At 34.6% G+C, this 22,586-nt stretch overlaps 1 protein-coding gene across 6 annotated transcripts in view; it reads right to left on the reverse strand.

Annotated features, from left to right (window-relative positions):
- Positions 1-1,198: 1,198 nt before the first annotated feature.
- Pkc98E (Protein kinase C) overlaps positions 1,199-22,586 on the reverse strand; it is a 281,404-nt gene continuing 260,016 nt past the window's right edge. For all 6 annotated transcript variants that reach the window (XM_081730782.1, XM_081730780.1, XM_081730781.1 and 3 more), the window contains 3 exons: positions 21,018-21,206; positions 11,365-11,511; positions 1,199-5,369 (listed from right to left, as the gene is read on the reverse strand). In XM_081730782.1, the coding sequence (XP_081586908.1) occupies positions 5,193-5,369; positions 11,365-11,511; positions 21,018-21,206 (513 nt within the window). In that variant the 3' untranslated portion in view covers positions 1,199-5,192. The remainder of the gene's footprint in view (positions 5,370-11,364; positions 11,512-21,017; positions 21,207-22,586) is intronic.

The raw sequence follows: 22,586 nt of genomic DNA on the forward strand, positions 1-22,586 counted from the left end.
CTACTTTTTCTCATTCGAACAAAGATACCAGTACTGCCGATATACTTTACACTAAAAAGAACTTAATTTCTCAAAATTGCATATTATACTACTGTAATATAATACTGAGGTACTGTTCACTCACTTTCCTGTACAATCCACACTGAAATGACAATCATGGTACTACGTAAGTAGGCTGCACGTTTACGAAACCTGTGCAATTAGACAGTATAACGTTAGCGAGGAAAAGGTTAAACAATACATCTAATGTCATCTATTACCAGACAAAGGAACTAGTTATAAAGTAAAAGCTTATTTATACTTTGGTTATATTACCTTCGGGCACTTTGCACCTTTTAAAAAATTCACAAGAAGAAACGGAATATATAAAGAACAACAACGATTATTATTGTTTCATGTAGTTTATTACACAATCAGAAAGGGGAGGGGTGTAAAAGAAAAAAAAACAATTGCTGCATAAAATATCAATACTTAATACGAGGAGTGTTTTGCACATTAAGATTACCGGGAAATAAGAACTGACAGGGAGTTTGTTTTCAATTTTTTTTGGCACAGACTGCAGTATCCAAGTATCGGTATCAGACCAATGAAAAGGCAGTTTATAAAAAAAACGAAAAATCAAGGCAAACAGTCACACAGCAGGCTGTGCATTTTCTTGATAAAATTATATATATATACTTGTATATATATATATATATTTATACATACATACAAGTACATCGATTATTTGTATGTATGTACATGTATGATTCATCATTAGGTATTTATATATAGAATTAAATTTTAAAATAGTCTTTTTCTTTCTTCAAGACACGGACTGTTCTGTAGCAAAAAAAGAAACATCAACAGCTATAAAATAAAAAATACAAAATAAATAAATAAAGCAAAAGTGTTTACTATCGATAATAGTAGACATTTCTCGTTTAATTTTTCACAACAAGCTCAAAGATAGACATCTAAGTTTTACCATTGTTTTTCCGTCAATCCTTCTCATGTCGCAGCAGCCCAAGTGCCATTTTATTATTTTTGATAAAGTAGAAGCTCAAACAAGTACAGCACATATCTTTTATTCTGCTATTCACAATGACCACTCATTTTTTTTGTGTATTTTTTAAAATGTTTTCTGTAATAACAGCAGGCATTTACACTATGGCAACTAATGAACACTTCAATCACTCTTTTTTATGTTTTATATATATATATATATATATATATATTTCTTCACACTATATACTTACTGTCTCGTGTTACTTTTATTTTTTAACTTTAGCTTTAACAAATAGCCAAGATAGTGCACCGTTAATACCGATTATTATAATCACTAACACCTCTTCACTGTCCTGTTTATTGATCTGAAACACACATTACGTGTCTTTTTTTTGCCTCATTTTCACTTTTTAGCGACTTTTTTTATCTTTAAAATATGCACAACTGCCCAGTGTACACGTAAAAATCACGTGTCCCAAGATATTAAAATTGCACTTTTCATCATCTTCATAACCTCACTACTGGGCAAAGAAAAAAATACACTTTCTTTTTTCGTTTTTAAAAAAATTTGTACAGCTTTGATGTGCATACTATATTAAATATAACAGACCTGCATTAACACCGCACATTAAAAAACACTATTGATACTTCTCCCGAAGGTAGTCCAACGTACAAAATAAACAATAAAATAAAATACCCATAATTCCTCACAAGAGAATTAGGGTAAGCCAGCCTACAAATTCGTACATGGGAATATCTCCGGGGCCCTCTTGATTACCGGCTTCTCTGAATATAATTATATTAATATTATAATTTGTTTATTGATTCATAAAGCTGGGGGAAAATCTCACAGATGTATTTTGTTTGACGAATACTTTATTCTTTCTCTTTTAAAATAAATACTGTACAAGATACCTGATGAAAAATAGAAAAAAAATATGTATATATAAATATTCACACCTATGCAGAAAAACCCCAGCTTACAAACACAACCATTACACTGTGCACTCTTGGCATACTGAAACAAATAAAGTGCATATGAGTGGCAATATTTTCTTTTCATTCACAATGCGCATGACTGATGAATATGTATATATATATAATATAATATAATAATGTGTATGTTGCGTGTTTGTGTTTGTGTATATGTTTAATGCACAATATACATATACATATATGAACTATAAATCCACATTTTACTAATATGCACGAATTTATATGAATATAAAATAGGGACTTATAGATAATATATGTTATATATATATTTATATATATATATATATATATATATATACATATACAAATAGACAGAAGTACGTTGTATTAACTTGAACCACTATGTTCTAACAAATAATTGCACTAGACAGGTGAATTTGTATATTTAGCGTTGATCCAGAAATATTAAATATAATTAACAAAAGAATAATAAAAGGAAGTTTAAATTAATTAGATTACAATTACATTTCGTCTTACATATTTGTAATATGTACAATTCGTCTCATAGGTAACTTCGCATATACAATTACTGTGTTTTCGAAATATGTGCCAATTTCAATTTCACGAAGTTTTTCTATAATGTAGTAACAGTGATAAATATACACTGACGAATCTCATCACATGACATGGTAGAAATCTAGTAAAAATAATTGCAATCTTTTTTTGCCTTCTTAAGAATTATGAACAACCAAACACAGAATCATGATAAACAAGCTTCTTGCTTTTATTAGATCACACAACTTTCAATTCTAGTCTCTCTCTATAATATATATTTAAAAAAATTAATAAATAATAAAAAAATCTAGTACAAAAAATTATTGTGTCCTACCAAAAATGAATGTTAAGACGAATTGATTTTATTCGCAAGCGATAACTTCTATCTATTTGTTAATTCTTGGCTTTATCTTTTCAAATATCTTTCTCTTCTTTTCCGAGGCAAGATCTATTAATTCATTATATCTGTGTCAATCAAAAGGAAACTTAGTCAAAGGTTAACATGTTTTTCTTTGTTTAGCATAAAGCAATGGTATAAACACGGGCAGACTCTACAAAACATCTTTCACTTCCAGAAGCTCATTGTGACCAGAACTAAAAGTATATATATAATTAACACGAGGCACCTCGAGCATATTAAATATTATCACCAGCTGTTCTCGTCAACAACAGAACGCTTATCAAGCAGCTGGCTTATATATGGCCCACCATCATCAATATGTATGTATATTTTTAAAATTTATTCTCTGGTAAAACAGCAAATGGTCACAACTAGCTCTATGAGGTTGGATCATAAAATGTAAAGGACACACGTGATTAATTAGAGGTACATAATCGACTAGTTAAGAAGGATGAGGAACGCAGGGAGGGACAGTGACAGCAAGGACGGCTTGCGGACAGCAGGTACAACAAGCAAAACAAGAAAAAATCATAATAAATGCACACTCCACAATAATACTGCTAGAACACACACATTACATCAGCATCTGCTACGATTACAACATTCGCACAATGTACATGGAACACACTGCTCAATAACATGATGCACATAATTATATATAACTTCTTTATATATATAATATTGGGTGTTAATTCTATTGAAAAAGGAGGCTACTTTCTAAACAGAAGTATTGATTAAAACTTTGTCTATGTCAAAACATGCAGTTCATTTTTTTCTGAGTTATCTGTGTAACAGATTATTGTTTCAATAACTTCATTAACCACTTATAAAAAAAGTCTTGATTTCATTGAAAACAAAAACATATACAAGAACAATTAAGTTTTAGCGTTAACTGACATATTTCAACGAAACCAAGATTTTATTATATTCGTCGATTGAACGGTGCATATAACTGCAACTTTCAAATTTCCTGCATGCAAACCGCTGTATCACTGTTATATATTAAAGCTATGAAGTCAATACTTATTTTTTTTACATGGCAAAAAAATTGCCATTCTTTGGAGATTCTCTTTTTTTAAAAAAATCTTTTTTTTTTAAATACAATATTGGTGATTTAACACATTGTATCCACATCGAGTTATATTTGTTAAAATAACGTTATCTTGTACTCATGTACAAAATACACATTTAGGCCTCTCCTCTTGTCATGTAATCTTTTTATTTTGTTTTCCACTCTTTGCGTGGATTCTCTAGGCAAGTTATCGCAATGAAAAAAAAAAATCTGACTCCCATGATACCCTAGAGAAAGTCGCATAAGGGTTGGATTATAATAATATATATATATTTTTCCAACTCTCAAATAGCAGCAATCAACTGCTCTAGAGCTTATGTAAAATGCCCTTCGTAGTTGAATTTATATAAATAGTCTCTGAAGACTGTAGTATATTTAATTTTGTTCATCCACAGTTTAGCTTTATACATAAAAAATCACATATTTGTTCGAAATGCAGACAGCTCTTAACGACTAGGCAGCTGTTAACGACTTAAAATACAGTTCTTTGCTGCCGCACGGACTATTTATATATATGTTCTTAACTTATTGAATGCAAGGTAATTTTAATCAGGGTATTTCGTCTGTACTCCTACAGTAACGTACCCAACATTAATACGCACATTTACAGGAGGAAGATGAGATACACAAGTCGTTCTTCAAACATCATTTAACAATTGTTATAATTGATTTTTCAACACCCGTAAGAAGATCTACCCAGTAACCTGTTTATCAACTGCCAGGTACTGGCATTTGAGAAAAAGCTTAATATCGTGTTTCATACATTTGCTGCTCATCATTCTTGAGCGTTATGTACACTCACGACACAAGCTTTTTTTTTAAAAAAAAAAAAAAAAAAAAAAAAAAAAATGTATTACTTGTTTTCTTCTATAGCTACAACTTTCAGTGGATTAATAGAACGGGTGTATCCTTGAAGGTGCATCAATGTAATGACATTATATTTCATTTAACAAGCAACTGTTTTTATGACATATTGTGTTATGTATATTATATACATTTACGTTTCGTTACACTTCTATTTAAAAATCTATCTTTTTTTTTTTTTTTTTTTTTTTTACTGTACTAAAATTCACAACAATAATTCAGAAAAAAAACATCGAGTGTCTGAGAAAAAAAGCCTATTTGATGGAACAGGAACAATGGATTTGTTTTCTGAGAGCTAAAACATCCCTATGATACTGATCTACTGCAGGGTAGATGGGAGTTAACAACGAGTAATCATCTCACAGCCTATTAGCTACACTAAGCAGTAGCCTTCTCTGCTTGGTAGCGAGCAGGATTGAAGTCTGGATTCACGAACGAAAATCCCCGGAATTCTTCTTGCGCTATAGCTCTGACAACGTCCGGGTTAACTGGTGTCAAAACGGGGTCTTCCTTGGTGAACTCAGTATCGAAGTTCAAAGCATCTTTTTTGCTTTTCTGTAAAAATAAAAAAGAGTATCTCAAGTACTAGAAAGGAACAAGAACTTCGTCATAAATACAAGTTTCATGATCAGCAAACTGCTCCTACTACAACGCTATCAAAACATATAGTAACAGCGCCAGAACTCGAATTTTTTAGTCACTTTTTTTTGGATCTGGATTTGATTCAGCTTAACGTAGGATCCCAACCACGTGAGTTACCGGGAAGAATTTCTTAGTCGCAACCGAGAGGTAAGAAACAAGAATTCAAGAATGATTATAATTAACTTATTATACACACAACTATTTGGCAACCCAAGAGAGTTATAACATTGGAAAATAACTAGATTCTAGAAGACTACACCTGTCCCACTTTTTCCACTCACAGCACTGCCCTTGCTTTGTACTTAGAAATGATCTCATTCAAGATTGTTCATTGTTTTCATTAAAAAAAAAAAAAAGTCAAGTATGACGTATTTCCGCCAATACTTTCGGTATCATTTATATCCCGTAGGGTTCAAACAAATGTGTTACATATCAGTAGCGGCTCGATACCATAATCTGAGGTAGTTCGGCACAGTTTTTCAGTATATTAAATTTCTCGTTTGCAGTAATTAATCATAAAATGTACACCAACCAGCATAATTTTTAAGCACTCTAATCGTTATATATGACAATTATAATTAAAATTAACAAATATATATACACTTCACTGTATCATGCAAACAAAACACTACTGTTTTTATTATTGGGTGTCAGTAGTGTATTTAGGATTTTGTTTGGGGAAGAGCTACACACAGCATATGAATAAGCATAATTTTTCCTTTTGGATGCCTATAAGTTTAGTGAATTTCGGGGGAGCTTCAGCACGATAGCTGCCTCCTAAATACGCCACTGTTGCGTGTAACAAACTTTAAAAATACCATATCTATGTCGTAAGAAACATACTGTTTTCAGATACCATAAAAATTTCGAATTCACGTAATGTCTAAAGGCAGAAATTTTATTAATGCTACCGAATTATAGATATTTTATCGTTTGTAAAAGTCAATTTGATGTACCTTCTGCTGTACAAAATGCCCTATTACTCTATCATTAAAGTTCAGCATGGTGGATATGAAAATCAGGCTCGATTGATATGGCAGCCAAAGCACTGAGTCTTTCCTGTCATATTGTGCTTTTCAAGAGGGTTTTAACTGTTTTTAAATTAGGAAAGTAACGTTCTGCTTCAGCTATTATCATTGAGGTAGTTAGACGAATTTCCAAAAGTTCTATGGTTTCCTTAAAATTGTCACACAAATTGTGTTTGTTCAGAAAATTTGCACAAACTTGAACATGAAATACTATTATTTTCAAAGCGTACAACAATTACACTGAAGACCTTCATCAAAAACAAGAAAACGGCGCCTCATGTACATCACGTCGTGTCTTCGGCTTCTTCGGAAGTATTCGTGAGTTCTGAGCTGCTGAAAGTGCAGCTCTAGTAAATCGTACCTAACAAGGAAAACGTAATACAGCGCGACCGGTGAAGATTTTGGTCTCAATGCTAAAGCATAGGACAATCCGTGACAGCTCTTGCAATATTATTAAGCTTCAGAAGGTGTTTCCAGTAATTCTACGCTATGTAGCGTATCCAGCAGTGCAATTTCAGGACACAGTTATACCAAGCCGCCCCTGTCACATATGGAAATTACAATGATTATGTTTTGCCCTGACATAACTATTACAGTGGAAAAGATAATTTCTATTTTTGTTTATATTTCCCAAAGAAAAGATTTTCAGGAATAAATGTATCAAAGCTAAGGAAATAAATATATGTACATGAAAATGAAGTGAAACAAACTAGCTTATGATTTCTTTATCTAGCAGGCCCACTGTCTCGAACAGAAAATGTGGCTTTTGAAATCTTGCACTTTCGCTAATAGTGGAAGTGCCAAATTACTTGACTTATCTGGTATTCAGAAAATTACATACAATACTAGAGCTACATTAAAATTTGACAACATGGCTTCAAGCATGGGTGTTCCTAGTCGAATCGTAAGTTTTGATACAAAGTTTTTATTAGCCCACAAAGACAGAAATCCATATATATATATATATCGTAAGTTCCTCTGAATGAATCTTACAACGCTTGTGAATATTACACACTTTTTAACGGGCGGTCACACAGTTCCCAAGCTGCTGGAGTCAGTCAGGAGGCATGAGCATCAACGAGAAATGGAGGGCTATTCCAATCAATGAGAACTTGAGGATGGTATTATTGGGATGTTTTGCGCAAATCATTTCCTCAGGCACTGACAATAATCTGTATTTCAACAAATCGAGGTCTAAACTTGCAGAAGGCTATACACAGAGCCCTACTGGAAGCTTTATAACTTGAATACAGTCCGTGAGACGACTTTTGACGACTGGTTCTAGTGCCATGTTCAGATACACTACCGCGGAAGTTTTCTTCTTGTTCGCACATATTCAGCTAAGTAGTACCGTGGTTCTATATGAACAAGTATGCCATGGCTGAGGCCGGCTGAAACCTTGGAACTTTCCTATGAGCAATGAAAGGTTTTGGTGCACACACCCTGCCATTTTTACGATTTAAAGTTCACTTACTATGAAAATTTTGTCGTTCGTACAAACGATTTCTCTGTTACGGTTTTCAGAGTAACGCTGCAGGAGATACTTACATATTATAATCATCATCACTTAATTCAGGAGTGAGGAAATTACATGAGCTCCTTACACAAGTCCACAATCCAAGTTGCTGTCAAGAATCTAAGCCATTGATATTTTCGAAATCTTCTGGTCATCACACATCGGTGTCTGCTTATTATTCAGTTATTATTTAAATTAAAGAGCTGGGTTATAAGTTTTCAAAACTATTAATTGATAATACGTATTTAAAAAAATATAGATGTCGATGTCAACAAACAAATTTTGCCCAACGGATTAAGTACAGAAGTTACTAGGTTGTTAGATAAGATTACTTGTTTTTTCATTGATTTTTGAACACATTTTATGGTAGCATTACTATATTATTTATTTGTCATTTTAGTTTTTCTCAAATTTTATTAATCGTTTATAAAATATGGTTTATACTTGCTATTTTAGGTATATGATAACGAAAACCCAAGTTAAAAAAAAAAAAAAATCCAGTTTAACGTCCCACAATGACGCCCTTTAGGCTAAGGGAAACGAATGATTGAGCCAAATGAACGATAATGGAAGAATTCGTGAAATGACAATGTGGAGGAAACCTACAGACACGGTGTTGTCCACCACAAAATAAAATTCGCCGGAGATGGAACTAGGGATTTCACGCCGTAGTAAGCGCTCTATTCCTGAGCCACTGTGGCCCCCGGAAAAAAAAAAAAATGAGAATTTGCGACATTGGTCTCTCTCTACACTTAAATCAGAGTTCCAAAGCTATAAAATCGGTTCGAAATATTTCTGCTCTGTATGGAAAAGGCGAAATTACTAAAAGTATTGCACAAAAATGATTTCTGATTCTTCAAAGAGATGAATCTAGGTCATATATGGAACTAACAGACAGGAAGAGTGCTCCCATCACCCCTCCACCTTTATTTGATGATATAATCGATGATATTCTGGTTCATAATCAACAAATTATTGTACTAAAGTGTCAGTGTGATTCGGTTGATGCTGAACGCAATATCAAAGATGAATCCGCTGTTTGCACTAAGGTCTTTAGTCATTCTTCTCGACATGGTGCAATACTACAAATCAAACATTCTCGAACAGAAATATCTTCTGTACAAAGTCTTAATTTTGTACGAGAGTTTATGCTGCCAGTTGCTTTAGCATGTAAGAATTTAAGAATATTTACTCTTCATTCTAGACTGTGGTTGTAATTGAAAACACAACAAAAGCAAGCTAACGTTGTGATCTAGAAACGAATCTGGAATGAATTACTTTTAACACATTTAAGTTTGTAATCGGATAGTCCTACGATCTGACGTTGTCTGCAATCTGCACCACTATACTACTGCAGGTATCAGCAGTTCAGAATGTGCATATAATATTTACCGCACATCTGGCTGTAACTGACGTAAAATCCATCTGTTCAAAGTAAAGTTGGCCAGTACTTAGTGCATAGTACTTAAATGCACAATTCTTTTATTTTCCACTATCAGGACGCCACAGAGCACCAATTTTACCATGTTTGGTTACCCCACCAAAATGTTACCCAAATTCAACCCATCTTAATATATATATTAGACAATGAGTCAGACAGTATCTACTTGATACTATTATATGAAATAATGATTGTTTTCAAGATCTATTGCATTTGATTGCCCAACAACCGTGAGGTAATAAACTGCGTACCCGAATTTGTGATCCAAAAGAAAAGATTTGGAAACAGTTATTAGTTTATTTATAGCGTTTTGTAAATATTACCTGTCTCGCTTTTTACATATTTAATCTTCTTTAAGTTATTAACTAACATCCAAAAACGTGAAGATGAGCCTTAACAAACCAGTAACTCTAGGCTCTCGAAGGAAGTGCAAATTATCACTTGAAATAGTAACGCTACAGTAGGATACAGTTTGCTAATCATAGTAAATATTATATTAATGAGTAGAGTAACACACAAATATTTTATTTCTCTATAACTTTATAAAACACCTTTTCTTCGCACAAAGAAATGTGTTTGAAAATTCAGGGAGAAGAACATTTTATAAATTATGGAGTGCCAAAACTCAGTGTTTCACCTCATGTGATGCGGATTTGAAAGCAGAATATTATTTTCATGTTCCCACGAGCAGGAAAGCAGATATCACTAATGGACACAAAACAGCTTTGTCGGGTTTTTAGCAAATATGAAAACGGTTTACGAACAAAAACAGTTCGGTGTAAAACCGGTTTGGTTTTCTAACAAATTTTATGCTTTGCTTTTTCATTAACCTGTAATAATAATAATAATAATAATAATAATAATAATAATAATAATAAAAAGCGAAAGTCACGTTGGATTTAGTAGACTCAAAACTATTAGAAAAAAAAATCGGTTTCGGTGAAAAACTGAACCTGTTTCATAGTTTTCTATACACTGCCTTCCGGTTCTGCCTATCCCTAACCGAATCTCTCATACCAAGCACAATCCAATTCGTAACTTCGCTCAACAGTACTCGAAATATAACGCATTTAAGTGGTTATTATTATTAAGTGCTGTACTTTTGCTTTTAGTTGTTCTCAGCATCTAATAACAAAATAATAATAATAATAATAAACGCGAACATAAGAAGAATGTCGGACAGTCTGTTAATATAGCATGTCATTATGATCTATTATACTCACCTTTGACATGTTCCTATGATAACCTTAACATCTCAAGTGGTCTAAATATTTCAGATAAAGCATTCCATTGTCCCTCTTCAGTACTCGTAAAGAGTCTATATTCTATACAAAAAAATCGGCCACATGCAAAGATATTGTAACTTTACTGCAACTATAGATACCAATATATAATTGCAATAATGGGAACGCCAATTTTAATGAAAGGCGAAGATCACTTATCCACTTTCAACAACAAAAAAATTTCTCCTTTCAATGTAAGGTACATAGTACCTGAACCATTAATACACTATTTAATATCTTTACATTACAGGTCTTCCAAAATCTGCATTTCTTCAATGAGTGAGACCTTGAAGTATTTATCCGATCCACGTAAACACTGTTTATTAATCAAATAGACGACCTCTTAAAACAAAGCCTGAAGTTGAGTGTTCCTTTCATTGCAAGAGTTACAGCACCTTAGAATGTGACCGATCTATTGCGTAGAAATGTATGAGCGAGTTTACCAATACTGAAAAAAGGACAACCAAGTATTTTGTCCGAATATATTTAGACCATTTGAGAAGTTTTCGTAGTCAAAAAAACACATCACAGGTGAATAAACTAGATTATAATGTTACGCTTTGTAAGCAATTACAATCTGTTACCTAACCAACTACATGAATTAAAAGAAACAGTTATTTTAAGGGTTGAAAATACTTACTATTTTGGGTTTGAAAGGAGGTTTGACACGTCGGGCTTCCAGTGCATCCCAGTCCATATCCCTGAAGAAAGTATGAGTCCTAATTGCGTTTTCCATTCCATACGCAGGCACACATCCCAATCTTTTGGCTGGATTTTTGGTCATAAACTAGAAGACAACACAGAGAATTAGAGTAAACTACGACTTGATACGTTCGTGAACTCAAGACACGGTGACATCACTGCTAGTTGAAAATCTGTGCACAACATATTTATATATATATATATATATATATATATATATATATATATATATATATATATATATATATATATATATATATATATATATATATATATATACTAGGGATGGCCAAAAATTTTCGGATCCGGATATCCCGGATCCAGTGAGATCCGGATCCGGATCTTGCCGGATCCGGACCTAGATCCGGATCTCGGATCCGAACCTCAGATCCGGATCCGAAACTCGGATCTGGATCCGAAATTCGGATCTCGGATCTGGGTCCGGATCTCGGATCTGGATCCGAAACTCGGATCTCGGATCTGGGTCCGGATCTCGGATCTGGATCCGAAACTCGGATCTCGGATCTGGATCCGAAACTCGGATCTCGGATCTGGATCCGAAATTCGGATCTCGGATCTGGGTCCGGATCTCGGATCTGGATCCGAATCTCAGATATTGATTCGTATCCAAACCTACATCTGAAATTGTGATGATAAAATTGAATATCTAAAATTCGTCAAAACTTTTTTCAGATTCACTAATATAGTAGGATGCTGTGCTTTTAAATGTTTCCATAACACGTTTGTGCTACCTTTGTTCTTTATGTTATTTTAACCTTGCAATATTTACTTTCTTATATAAACTTTCTTATTTTCTCATATACAAATGAAATATCTTTTAGATAAGACCCTTCTAATCGCAGGAATACTGGACAAAACAAACTCTTTATTAATAGTAGTTTCTGACTCACTAGAGTCCAACCATCAACAAGTCTTTCACTTCGAAGGTACAACAAAAAATATAGACTGGTTGGCGTGGAACAACAGTAGATCTTTAAACATACACACGAGAATTTCAGGAGAGCGATATGGTTGTGTAGTATTATTAGTATTAATAAAAGTGTTCGTTGTATGACTTTATTACCTAACTTATGGCTTGCCCTTCTGAGGTCAGGAGTTTGTTAAAGGAGTAAATATAAAAGAGATTTCTGTTATTTCTTCTTCACCCTCCAGGTTTCTTTAATCATACATTGCAGGACGTAACCAAAACATATCCATGCATCGTATCATTGAAGCGTTTTGTGTTTTGTATATTAAAGTGTTCAAAAGTATTTAACATATTCGCATTTGTTCATGTGATCTCAGGTTCAATTCTCGGTGGAACATACATGAGAAAATTGAAAGCTGAAACAATATGAAAATAGTATTTAAAAGTCAGGAAATTAATATTAAAACTTTAGCTATCTATTGGGACTGTAAGGCTATAGTTAAATTAACCCACACGTTTCGTGAAGATATATTAAGTAGTTATTGTTTATTTACTATAAGCTACCAGATACATCCTCAGAGGCCACTTTACACTGTAATAATCAACAGATGAAAAACATTGGGAAAGGAATGGAAGGAAGGTCTCCAGAGCCTTAGATCAAGGTACTAACCTAGCATTTGCCCAGTATAACTGAGGAACAACCCTGGAAAACCCTCAGTCAGGATAGCTGGTCTCCGAATTTGATCCCGGTATAATCCAATTGCGAAGCAAGAATCCTAACAAGTAGCCTGAGCTCACTCCGTATTATTATTATTATTTAATTAACGTAATGTTCTAAAATTAGTGCAAATTAAACCCTACTTTCTTTATTGCTGATGATATAGTTAATAAGCCTACATGAGACATCAGTCTCCCATTAAATAGGCCTTGCTTAAGAAAGAATACCAGAACTGGAATTCAGGAAGCGGGGGTGAAGAGATTAATGAGGATAAGGAAACTATGTGTGATGCAAAAACTGAGAAATTATGACTTCATCACAGATATATTCACTTACATACATCAATTAATATTTCTCTGATACAGGGCACTCTACTTTCTATAGTGGCAGAAAAATGGCCCGCTTTTGTAAACGAACACATTAAGCACGTGCATATAGGCGCAATATCCGTGCAAAGAAACATAGGTAAAACTAGAAAAAAAAAATAGGGAAAGCGAGGGGAAAGTGATAAAACGCCATTCAGCTTTTTTAAAAAAGCTGAAAATAACAGAGCTACGAAAGACGCGAGGCGAATTTTATTGAAATGATTGTTTTTCCTTAGTGATTAGTTGTGCTAACTATGAACATGAATTAAAAAGAAAACAAGTAGCTAGCTCTGAGTTTCGCAAACTGGTTGAAAAGAAAATATTGGATAAAATTTAATAATAAAGAAGGCATTTATGATAATTAAAACAAATTAAATTCTTGGCACGACAGTCCTTTGGTTCCTATCATCGGGCTTACGTTCATTTGAAGCGGGATTTGAATCCAAGACATTTACAGTAAAAGGATCCACAGCCTAATGCCGCAGACCACTCGACTATGGCTGTCGGGTTTTCTCGGCTAATCTGTAGCACATTTACAGTAACTGATTATTTTAAAAGTTACTCCTAAATACTGACAATCTAAGTTTTATGTATCAAATATTTCCTGCGATAATACCATACACTCTCCGACTTCTATAGACGAAAAGCTATAGTTACCCACATTATCTAATACAGAAATAAGTTCTGATTCTCTAATAGCTGCTGATGGTGATAGTCAAGGTTCACCGAAGCATGATCCCAAAGCCAAACTGAGATATTGATGTCACTGGAACGCCTGAAAAGTCATTGTGGGTAAGTGAATTGCCCACTTGTTAGGATGAAGGGCGATGGTGATGTGAAATGCAGGGCTGTCAGAGGTACTACTTATAATAATTGGATTTGTAATATTATATGTTGCCGTAAACCCTCTTCAAGAAGATAACTGTTAATTTTAGCTTTGAAAATGTTACATAAAGAGTTTTATTGTTATCATTAGGTTGCATATAAATCTCTTTTTTCCGGAATTATCGGTTTTCTTTTACCGCTTAACTTTCAAATCTCTTCTGATTTAGGAATATTTAAATCACGATTATCCCCTTAAGGTCAATTAGTGATATTTTAACTTATTTCGAACCAACTATGTATATGGCTAGTCTTGTTATATGGGAATAATTGAGACTAGAAGCAGTCTACAGGCTACGTTCAAAAGAATCTTGTCCGACCCCCTGATAAACCACGTCTTTCAGCAAGGTGAATTGTGGCAATCCGATACTAACATGAGGAAATCTTCCGGTTCAAATGAAAGCTTCCATAAGAATCAGCACCCTAATCAGTGGTATGTGCCTTGCTAATTTTTCTCCAATCTGAAAGTACCTAACTTTATTGTTAAAAATGAAAAGGTTTTTATTTCAAACAAGTTGTCATTACAGTTTTCATATTTGAACACAACACTCATGAAAAGTCATGTTAAAGCGCGACTTACTCCTGAAAAAGAATATTTATCTGTTTTTAATTTCTCGTGTTCCTCAAACTACTTCCGGGCTTAACCCCCCCCCCCCCGAAATCTTACTTACTATAGTAAACTATATGAAATATCTTGCAGAATTTTCACATTTTCAGGCAAAGCCTCCCCCGAAAGTTAGCAAAGCCTCCCCCCGAAACAAAATCGTAAATACGCCACTGTACAAACGGCTACGATCTTGCTACTAGCACATGTTTCTGTTTCCAGATCTCAAATATTTATATTTCAGCCTGATTCTATGTATGAATCCGAAATTTCAAATCTAGATAAGAGGCACCAAAATTCATAGTTTATTCTCGGTGCTCATATTGTGATTTACTAAATAATTATTAAATCTAATTGTAGGGTATACATTTGATATTTTGAGCAGACTGAGCAAGATAAATATACGTAAAAAGTAGTCAATACTTGTCTTAACTGTTTATGTTTTCTTAACTGTCAATGAAATAGGTGCATTGAGGAATTTTAAATATTCATCTCGGTCCTGCAACCGAGTGGAACTAGATTCGACATTCGAACTCTCATCCGGATCCTTTTTTTTTTCTTAAGTAAGCCAAACGTTTGATCTTTAGAGTAGAATGAAGGAAACAAATAGACTTGTCAATATTCGTCTTAATTTTCTGTTCTCTTCTTCACTGTCAGGACTTCGTGAAATTACTTTCGGCGAATTTTAGATATTCAAGTTTATCATAATTTGGATGGGATGTGGGTTTGGATAAGAATCAAGATCCGAGATCTGGATTTCGGATCCAGATTCGAATTTCGAACCCAGATCCGAGATCCGAATCCAGATCCGAGATTCGAGATCCGGATCCAGATCCGAGATCCGGATCCAGATCCGAAATCCGAGATCCGGACCCAGATCCGAGATCCGGATCCAGATCCGAAATCCGAGATCCGGATCCAGATCCGAAATCCGAGATCCGGATCCAGATCCGAAATCCGGGATCCGGACCCAGATCCGAGATCCGGATCCAGATCCAAAGGATCCGGACCCAATCAGATCCGGATGTTCGGATCCGGCCATCCCTAATATATACCTGTCATTACAAGGCAGTGATGTCAAGACTGGCACTGCCATGTGACAATAACGTCATTTTAATTAGAATATGACTAAAGTATATTCTTTCCTAATAAATGATTTTGTGGTTTCTTTAATTTTAGGCTTCGAACCCAATGCTTTATATTTTTATGCGACTTGATCAGCCACAGAACATCGCATTTTATTGTTTTTAACAAGGATGTTCAAGCACGAAATTGAAGTCTCTTTAACGATCATTAAAAACGGAATTTTTATGTTCTGAATGTAGGCCATTCAGAGCCAGAACTTTTGTCAACTTATATTTCAGAGGGATCTCTTCATAATACTGGTTGCGAAACTTGCACACAAGTCTAAATAGAAAGATGTCCTTGTCAGACACCTTGCTTCTTCTTCTAAGCCTCCCCCCCTCCCCAGTTAGTAGGGGCCAGCTTTTCAGATCGCTGTCCTTTACCTGTTTCTATTTTGTGTCATATCCGCTGACACCACACTGCACCATATCGATGTTAACACTATCTCCCCACTTCTTTGGCCGGCCTCAGGCTAGTTTCCCTTCAGTTCTATAGTATCCACTCGGTGAAGTATGTATTCCAAGATGATGATCTCTCACATCCAAACCATTTCAGCCTACTTTCACGCAGATTTCTACTACTGGTCTTTTTCCTGTACATCGGATTATTTCATTCTTAACTCTGTCCTTCCGCGTCACTCTACATATCCACCATAGCATCTTCATCTCCGTAACATGCAACTTCTATTCCTCTATCTTCTTCGTCGTTTAACATTCCAGTCCGTATAATCTGGCAGATCCCTCTACTTTTCTGTAAATTTTTCCCTTTAAGGCGTATTGGTATCCTACGATCACATTATACTCCCACCGCTTCCCTCCATTTGGTTCAACCGCTGCTAATTCTGTTGTTTACATTTTCCTGAAGTATTCATCCAAGTACTTGAATTTAATCGTTATTACCACCTCTTCTTAGTCGTATTCTTGTATTCTCGATTATATTTTTCCTGAAAGGGCAATGTAAATATTTTGTCATGTTTTTTTTTACTAATTCTAAGCCCTTCGCCTTCCCATGTTCCTCTCCAGGCACCTAATTTCTCTTGCAGTCCGACCTTGGTCTCACTTACTAGCACGGTGTCATCCGCAAATAGCATATTCCAAGGTGATAATTCTTGAATATCCTTTGTAAGCTGTCCATCACAATTGCAGAAAGGTATGGACTAAGACTAGTCCCACTTTAACTGTGAACTCTTCTGTTATTCGCACACACTCTTCACTCCTGTCCTATTCATTATACATATCTTGAATTATACAGATGTATATGTTAAGAATATACTTCTTCTTCCGTGCCCACCAATAAGATCTCATGGCACTCTTATCATATGTAGGTCGATGAAAATCATATGAATCTGGAAATCTCTGCACTTTTCCATTAGCACCACAATTGCAGCAAATATTGTATCCATTGTCGATCGGCCTGGCATGAAATTAAATTAGTTCTGTCATATCGGTCTCTTCCTTCAATCCTGCTTCTATCACTCTCTCCCAGAGCTTCATTGCATGGCTCATAATTTTTATTCCTTTGTAGTTGCCACATTCTTGCACATCTCTTTTGTTTTTAAAAATCGGAAAAGCCTTGCTGTTTTTCCATTCTTTTGGCATATTTCTTGTTTCCAATATCCTATTAAAAGGTCGCGTAAACCGCTGCACTCCTTTACCCTAACTTTTAGATCCGTCGAAAGGGATTATCAGGTCCTGGACTTTAGCACCTTTCATCTTTTTTTTTATGACATTTCCTACCTCTAACATTGTCACAGGCCGAGCCAGTCCCTGATTCGTGGTAGATTTTCGCCAGTTTCCCTCGGGTTTTCTTCACTGGGAAGTTTCTGGAAATACTTCTTCTACCTTTTCTTTATCATCTCACTTGTCAGAACCTCGTTATTATAGTCTTTGATGTAGCATCCATGCGAAATATCTTTCTTTTGCCTCTCTCTCAACTTCGAAAGCTTGTATATGATTTTTTTTCTCCATCTTCTGTTTCCAAGTGATTGTACAACTCATCATAAGCCCTGTCTTTTGCTACACTAACTGCCTTTTTAACGTTCTTTTTCGCTTCCTTGTAATCCACTTGATCTAGTTATTGCCCGAGTTCTTTTTTTTTTTTTTTTTTCAATCCTTCTCTCTTCACAACTGCTTGAACTTCTTTATTCCCCATCATGTTTCATTATCAATAAGACCTCTTCCTTTTGTTTCTCCTACAACTTCTCTTGCTGTTTCTCTGAGTGCTATTGATACTTTGGTTCATTCCACGAGTAATTCATCTTCCTTTACATGCAGTACTTGGGATGTGGTAATTTCCTTTCGAATCTTTTCAGCACTTGTCTCATCTAGTTTCCACCACTTCGTTCGAACAGAAACATTTTATCGTCGTCTTCCTACTTTTTCTTTGATGGAGATATCGGCTACTGTGAGGTGGTGTTGCTCCGCTAGACTCCCACCTAGTATTACTTTGCAGTCCTTTGCGTTATGTAGGTTTTGTCTTCTCCATAAGATGAAGTCGATTTCAGATCTTGTGGTATCACTCTTGTATGCAATAAGGCGTTCTTCTTCCTTATTGTAAAGGTATTCAGAATTGCCAGATCGTATGGTTTTGCCACTTGTAGTATGTTCTCGTCTTCCTTATTTCAGTTTTCCAATCTCTATATCCTACACCTTCCTACAACCTCGTAATGCATGTCTTGTACCACAGTCAATATTTGCTTCTACTAGACGCAGCAGACTAAGGTCTTTATCAAAATTAATTTTTGAAAGTGACTTCTGTAAAACAACTATCTTTATGATGCGCTGAACTATGTCTTTAAACAATGTAAAAAGTGAATCGTAAAGGAAAGGTCTAGTGGATCATTTGTCTAAACTCTCCAAGAAAGAGAGCTACTTCTTCAGCAGGGAAAATAAAAACCAAGCCCAGGTTTCAACAATTACTTTATTTATTTTTTTTTTTTTTTTTTTTCAAACTGAGACATTTGGTTTTTTGAATGTTCCTACACTTCGTTCACGTACTTTTCTAGGTGAAGTAAAAGTTAGTTTGCAGCTTTTACATTCTGAAGCCATCTAATTGAACAAACTTTAATGAAAATAGGTCTTTCTAGATATGACAATGAAGTATCCTCTTCTAGAAGGGATATCTTTGAAAAGGTTACAAATTGATCGTAAAAAACTTATTAGACTCCACTCCTTGATCACAATGTACAGTACGAAGCTTACAAGAACCAATATCAAGAAGTTGTTTGCCAGTTGGTTCAGAGGATTAGTCTTCTTGCAAAAGCCTCGAAACACTTTAGAGTTGACGTTGAGTCCATCCATGGATAGCTGCAAAAAATTTCTCAATATTACTCTTGGTAACACAATCTTTCGCATCTGATGATTAACAACGGTTTGAAAGCACCAGAGTATTTCCGCCTTGCAACATTATTTTTATTTTAAAAAAATCATTTGTGGGTCAGCTCTGATGATGTTAGCGAAGTGGCGGGTAAATCTAAAAATCACAGTGAATCGGATGTAGATACGGTAGACACTGCTGTCTACCTTGTATTTATTATCTCCAAAACGCAAGGCAACATCTATTCGTTGCTTTTGTAGTATTTTGTTCAAACTTTCATCGTAACACACTACAAAGTCTGTACATTTCTCCACTTCATTCTTAAAGTTGCTTCCCAAATATGCCCTAAGTCTGTAAGTTATAGCATAAACTACTTTTGGAGCTGCCTACCAGATGCAATTTTGTTATAAGGAAACATCACTTTAAAAAGTATGCAGCTATCTGTTGCACCTGGCATCTGATGATTAACAACAGTTTGAAAGCACCAGAGAATTTCCGTCTTGCACACATTATTTTTACGGAAAAAAAAAAATGATAATTCCTTTGTAGGTTAGCTCTGTTGATGTTAGCGAAGTGGAGGGCAAATCTTAAACACACAGTGAATCGGATGTAGATATGGTAGACATTGCTGTACAAGCAGTTACTGCCGATGGTGTGTGTAGTATTGAAGAAAGTGATGCAGTAGGAGCTGCACAACTACATATTTTCTCCGTTGGGCATGACTAGAAAGTGTACTACGTCTCACTGTATCAACAGCAACGTCACTCTTACACAAATTACATCTTGCAATAGACCGTACTCAATGAAACTGTTCTTGTCAAGTGTTCTGGAATTTTGTTTATCTTTGATTAATTTGTTCCTTAGAGGACATCCAGACGTCCTGAATGTCATCTGCCGGCATTAATGGATATTTTTGTACTTAGCATTTATTCTTTTGTATTATTAATTTCATATCAAAAAAGCAATGTGCCAACAGCTATCTTCATAATTCCAGTTTGATAACGAAATTCTCATATAATTACCACTTCCTTACTGACACACTGGAATTCCCATGTAATTCCTATTCTTTCCGTACGCTGGACATTCTTGTAAAGACATATTTGAAATATACCTTTCATTTCACTAAATTAATTACATGTATTTTTGTTTGTTTGTACAAGCTTGAAGAAAGAAAAAGTAAAGGAAAAGTAAGAAAAAAAAAATAGCAGAAAACACTACTACTACAATTTTTGCTTTGTGTATTAACCGAAAAGAAACGCTGAATATACACTACCATAACTCAAAGCTCGTAAACATATAAACAAATAATCCTGCATTCATGTGGTTTCATGAAATGTACATGTAACTATTTTTTGAATGAGCAGTTCACGTGTAGATTGTATAATTGTCTAGACGGACCAATCTCCACAACAAATGATCACATACTGGTTAACAGAATGAGCATCAGATTTCCCCTAGTCAGGGGGAATTCTACTTTTAATCACTAGGATGTCTTGAGTTCAAACCAAAAAGTACAACGTCAATGAAGAGCAAACCGTCGACCGGTCGATTTTTTTTGTTACTTTACAGGACCACAATATGCCTAATTTTAATATCACTTTGTTAAACAGTGGTAGATTGAGGTCAGATTGAAAGAAAAATGGAAGAAATTTACCCCTTTTAGAATGTGTACAGCTTCTTTACTCAGCCAAACTGGATACAACACATCATCATGTAGAATAGATTCGAAAAGGTCATCCTCATTGTCCGCTTCGAATGGTGGCTGCCCAGCCATCATTTCATACATTAATACGCCGAGAGCCCACCAATCGACGCTAGGCCCGTATTCTAGCTCCTGCAGAATCTAAAAAGACAAAAAATACTATCAATAACAATAATACTTCACACAATACAAAGCGTATTTACGTTTCAACGTACAACATACGTATTTACAATGCTAATTATGTGTCTATGCAAAATACAGTCAAATGTAACTTCCACCTTCTAACTTAGCTTATTTATATGTAACGGCAAACTACAATAAATTTATATTATTTATTACTCTGTAAGCTGACATCTACGCATCTTACAACTTGGTCGCGATCTTACAACTTTATTTCTATATATATATATATATATATATATATATATATATATATATATATATATATATATATATATATATATATTTCGTAATGCTAATTTTCGTATTTACTAAATTTGCTGAAAAAAAACTTATCACGATTTGTTACAGTAATGGGCCGCCAATGATCAGAATGTCATCAAGATGAAATGATGAAGGGGGAAAAAGTCATATAAAAGAAGCATTCTTTGCAAATTCGCGATTGTATGACGTACGAGTACAGTTTTAAAATCTGAGAAAAGCAGAAGGGAATACAATTAGAAATTGAGGGATAGGGATGATGACGTAGGAGAATAAGTGTTGATAGTAAACACACAGTTACAGATCTTCGAGTAAAATACAATTAGGAAAGGAGGGATAGGGATGATTACGTAGGACAGTAACTATTGATAGTAAACGCGTCATGGATCCAGGAGTAGTATGCCTGCAAAACTATTAACTACACTACCGATATTCTTATTTGTCCGTCACCACTCCACTGTCTTTTATTTACCTGCGAGACTCTCTCCTCAAACGGAGCAGGCGAAAGCAAATTGTGACGTGATTGAGCACTGAGTTGGAAAGGACTGATCTACAGGAATATATAAAGTGGTCTGCTTTATTTTATTTTAAATGTCTGTTTTGGATAAATATGTGAACATATCGGTGCCTTTCTTCAATGGAGAATTTCCCATAATCTAGACACTTCTAAAACAAATTTCTCATCTATGACTCTAAACAGTTTGTCAATAGATCTTCAATAGATAACGAATCTTTTAAGTAAGACTTCCTTTCTGCTTTTCTCAGAGGATATTTTGTTTCAGGATAAATATTGTGTTACAAACAAATGACTACTTCCATGTATTTAAAATGTGCATGTGCAACATGAAGAAGATAACACATTTAAAACTAAACACCTTAAAAAACTGACCTTGCTCTTCTATCTCATATATTTAAAAGCAAACATGTTAAAGATTCAATTTTCACCGACAGTTATCACTATTGTCCAGATATTGGTAAGAATAGGCTGTACTTAGGATGGGATGTACGAAAATTAATTATATGTAGTATAATGAAGGTTGAATTATTTGAACTAACTAACTAACTCTATGGCCTATGGAA

The sequence above is a fragment of the Thermobia domestica genome, chromosome 11, assembly GCF_964235325.1.
Source record: "Thermobia domestica chromosome 11, izTheDome1.hap1.1, whole genome shotgun sequence".
Lineage (NCBI taxonomy): Eukaryota > Metazoa > Arthropoda > Insecta > Zygentoma > Lepismatidae > Thermobia > Thermobia domestica.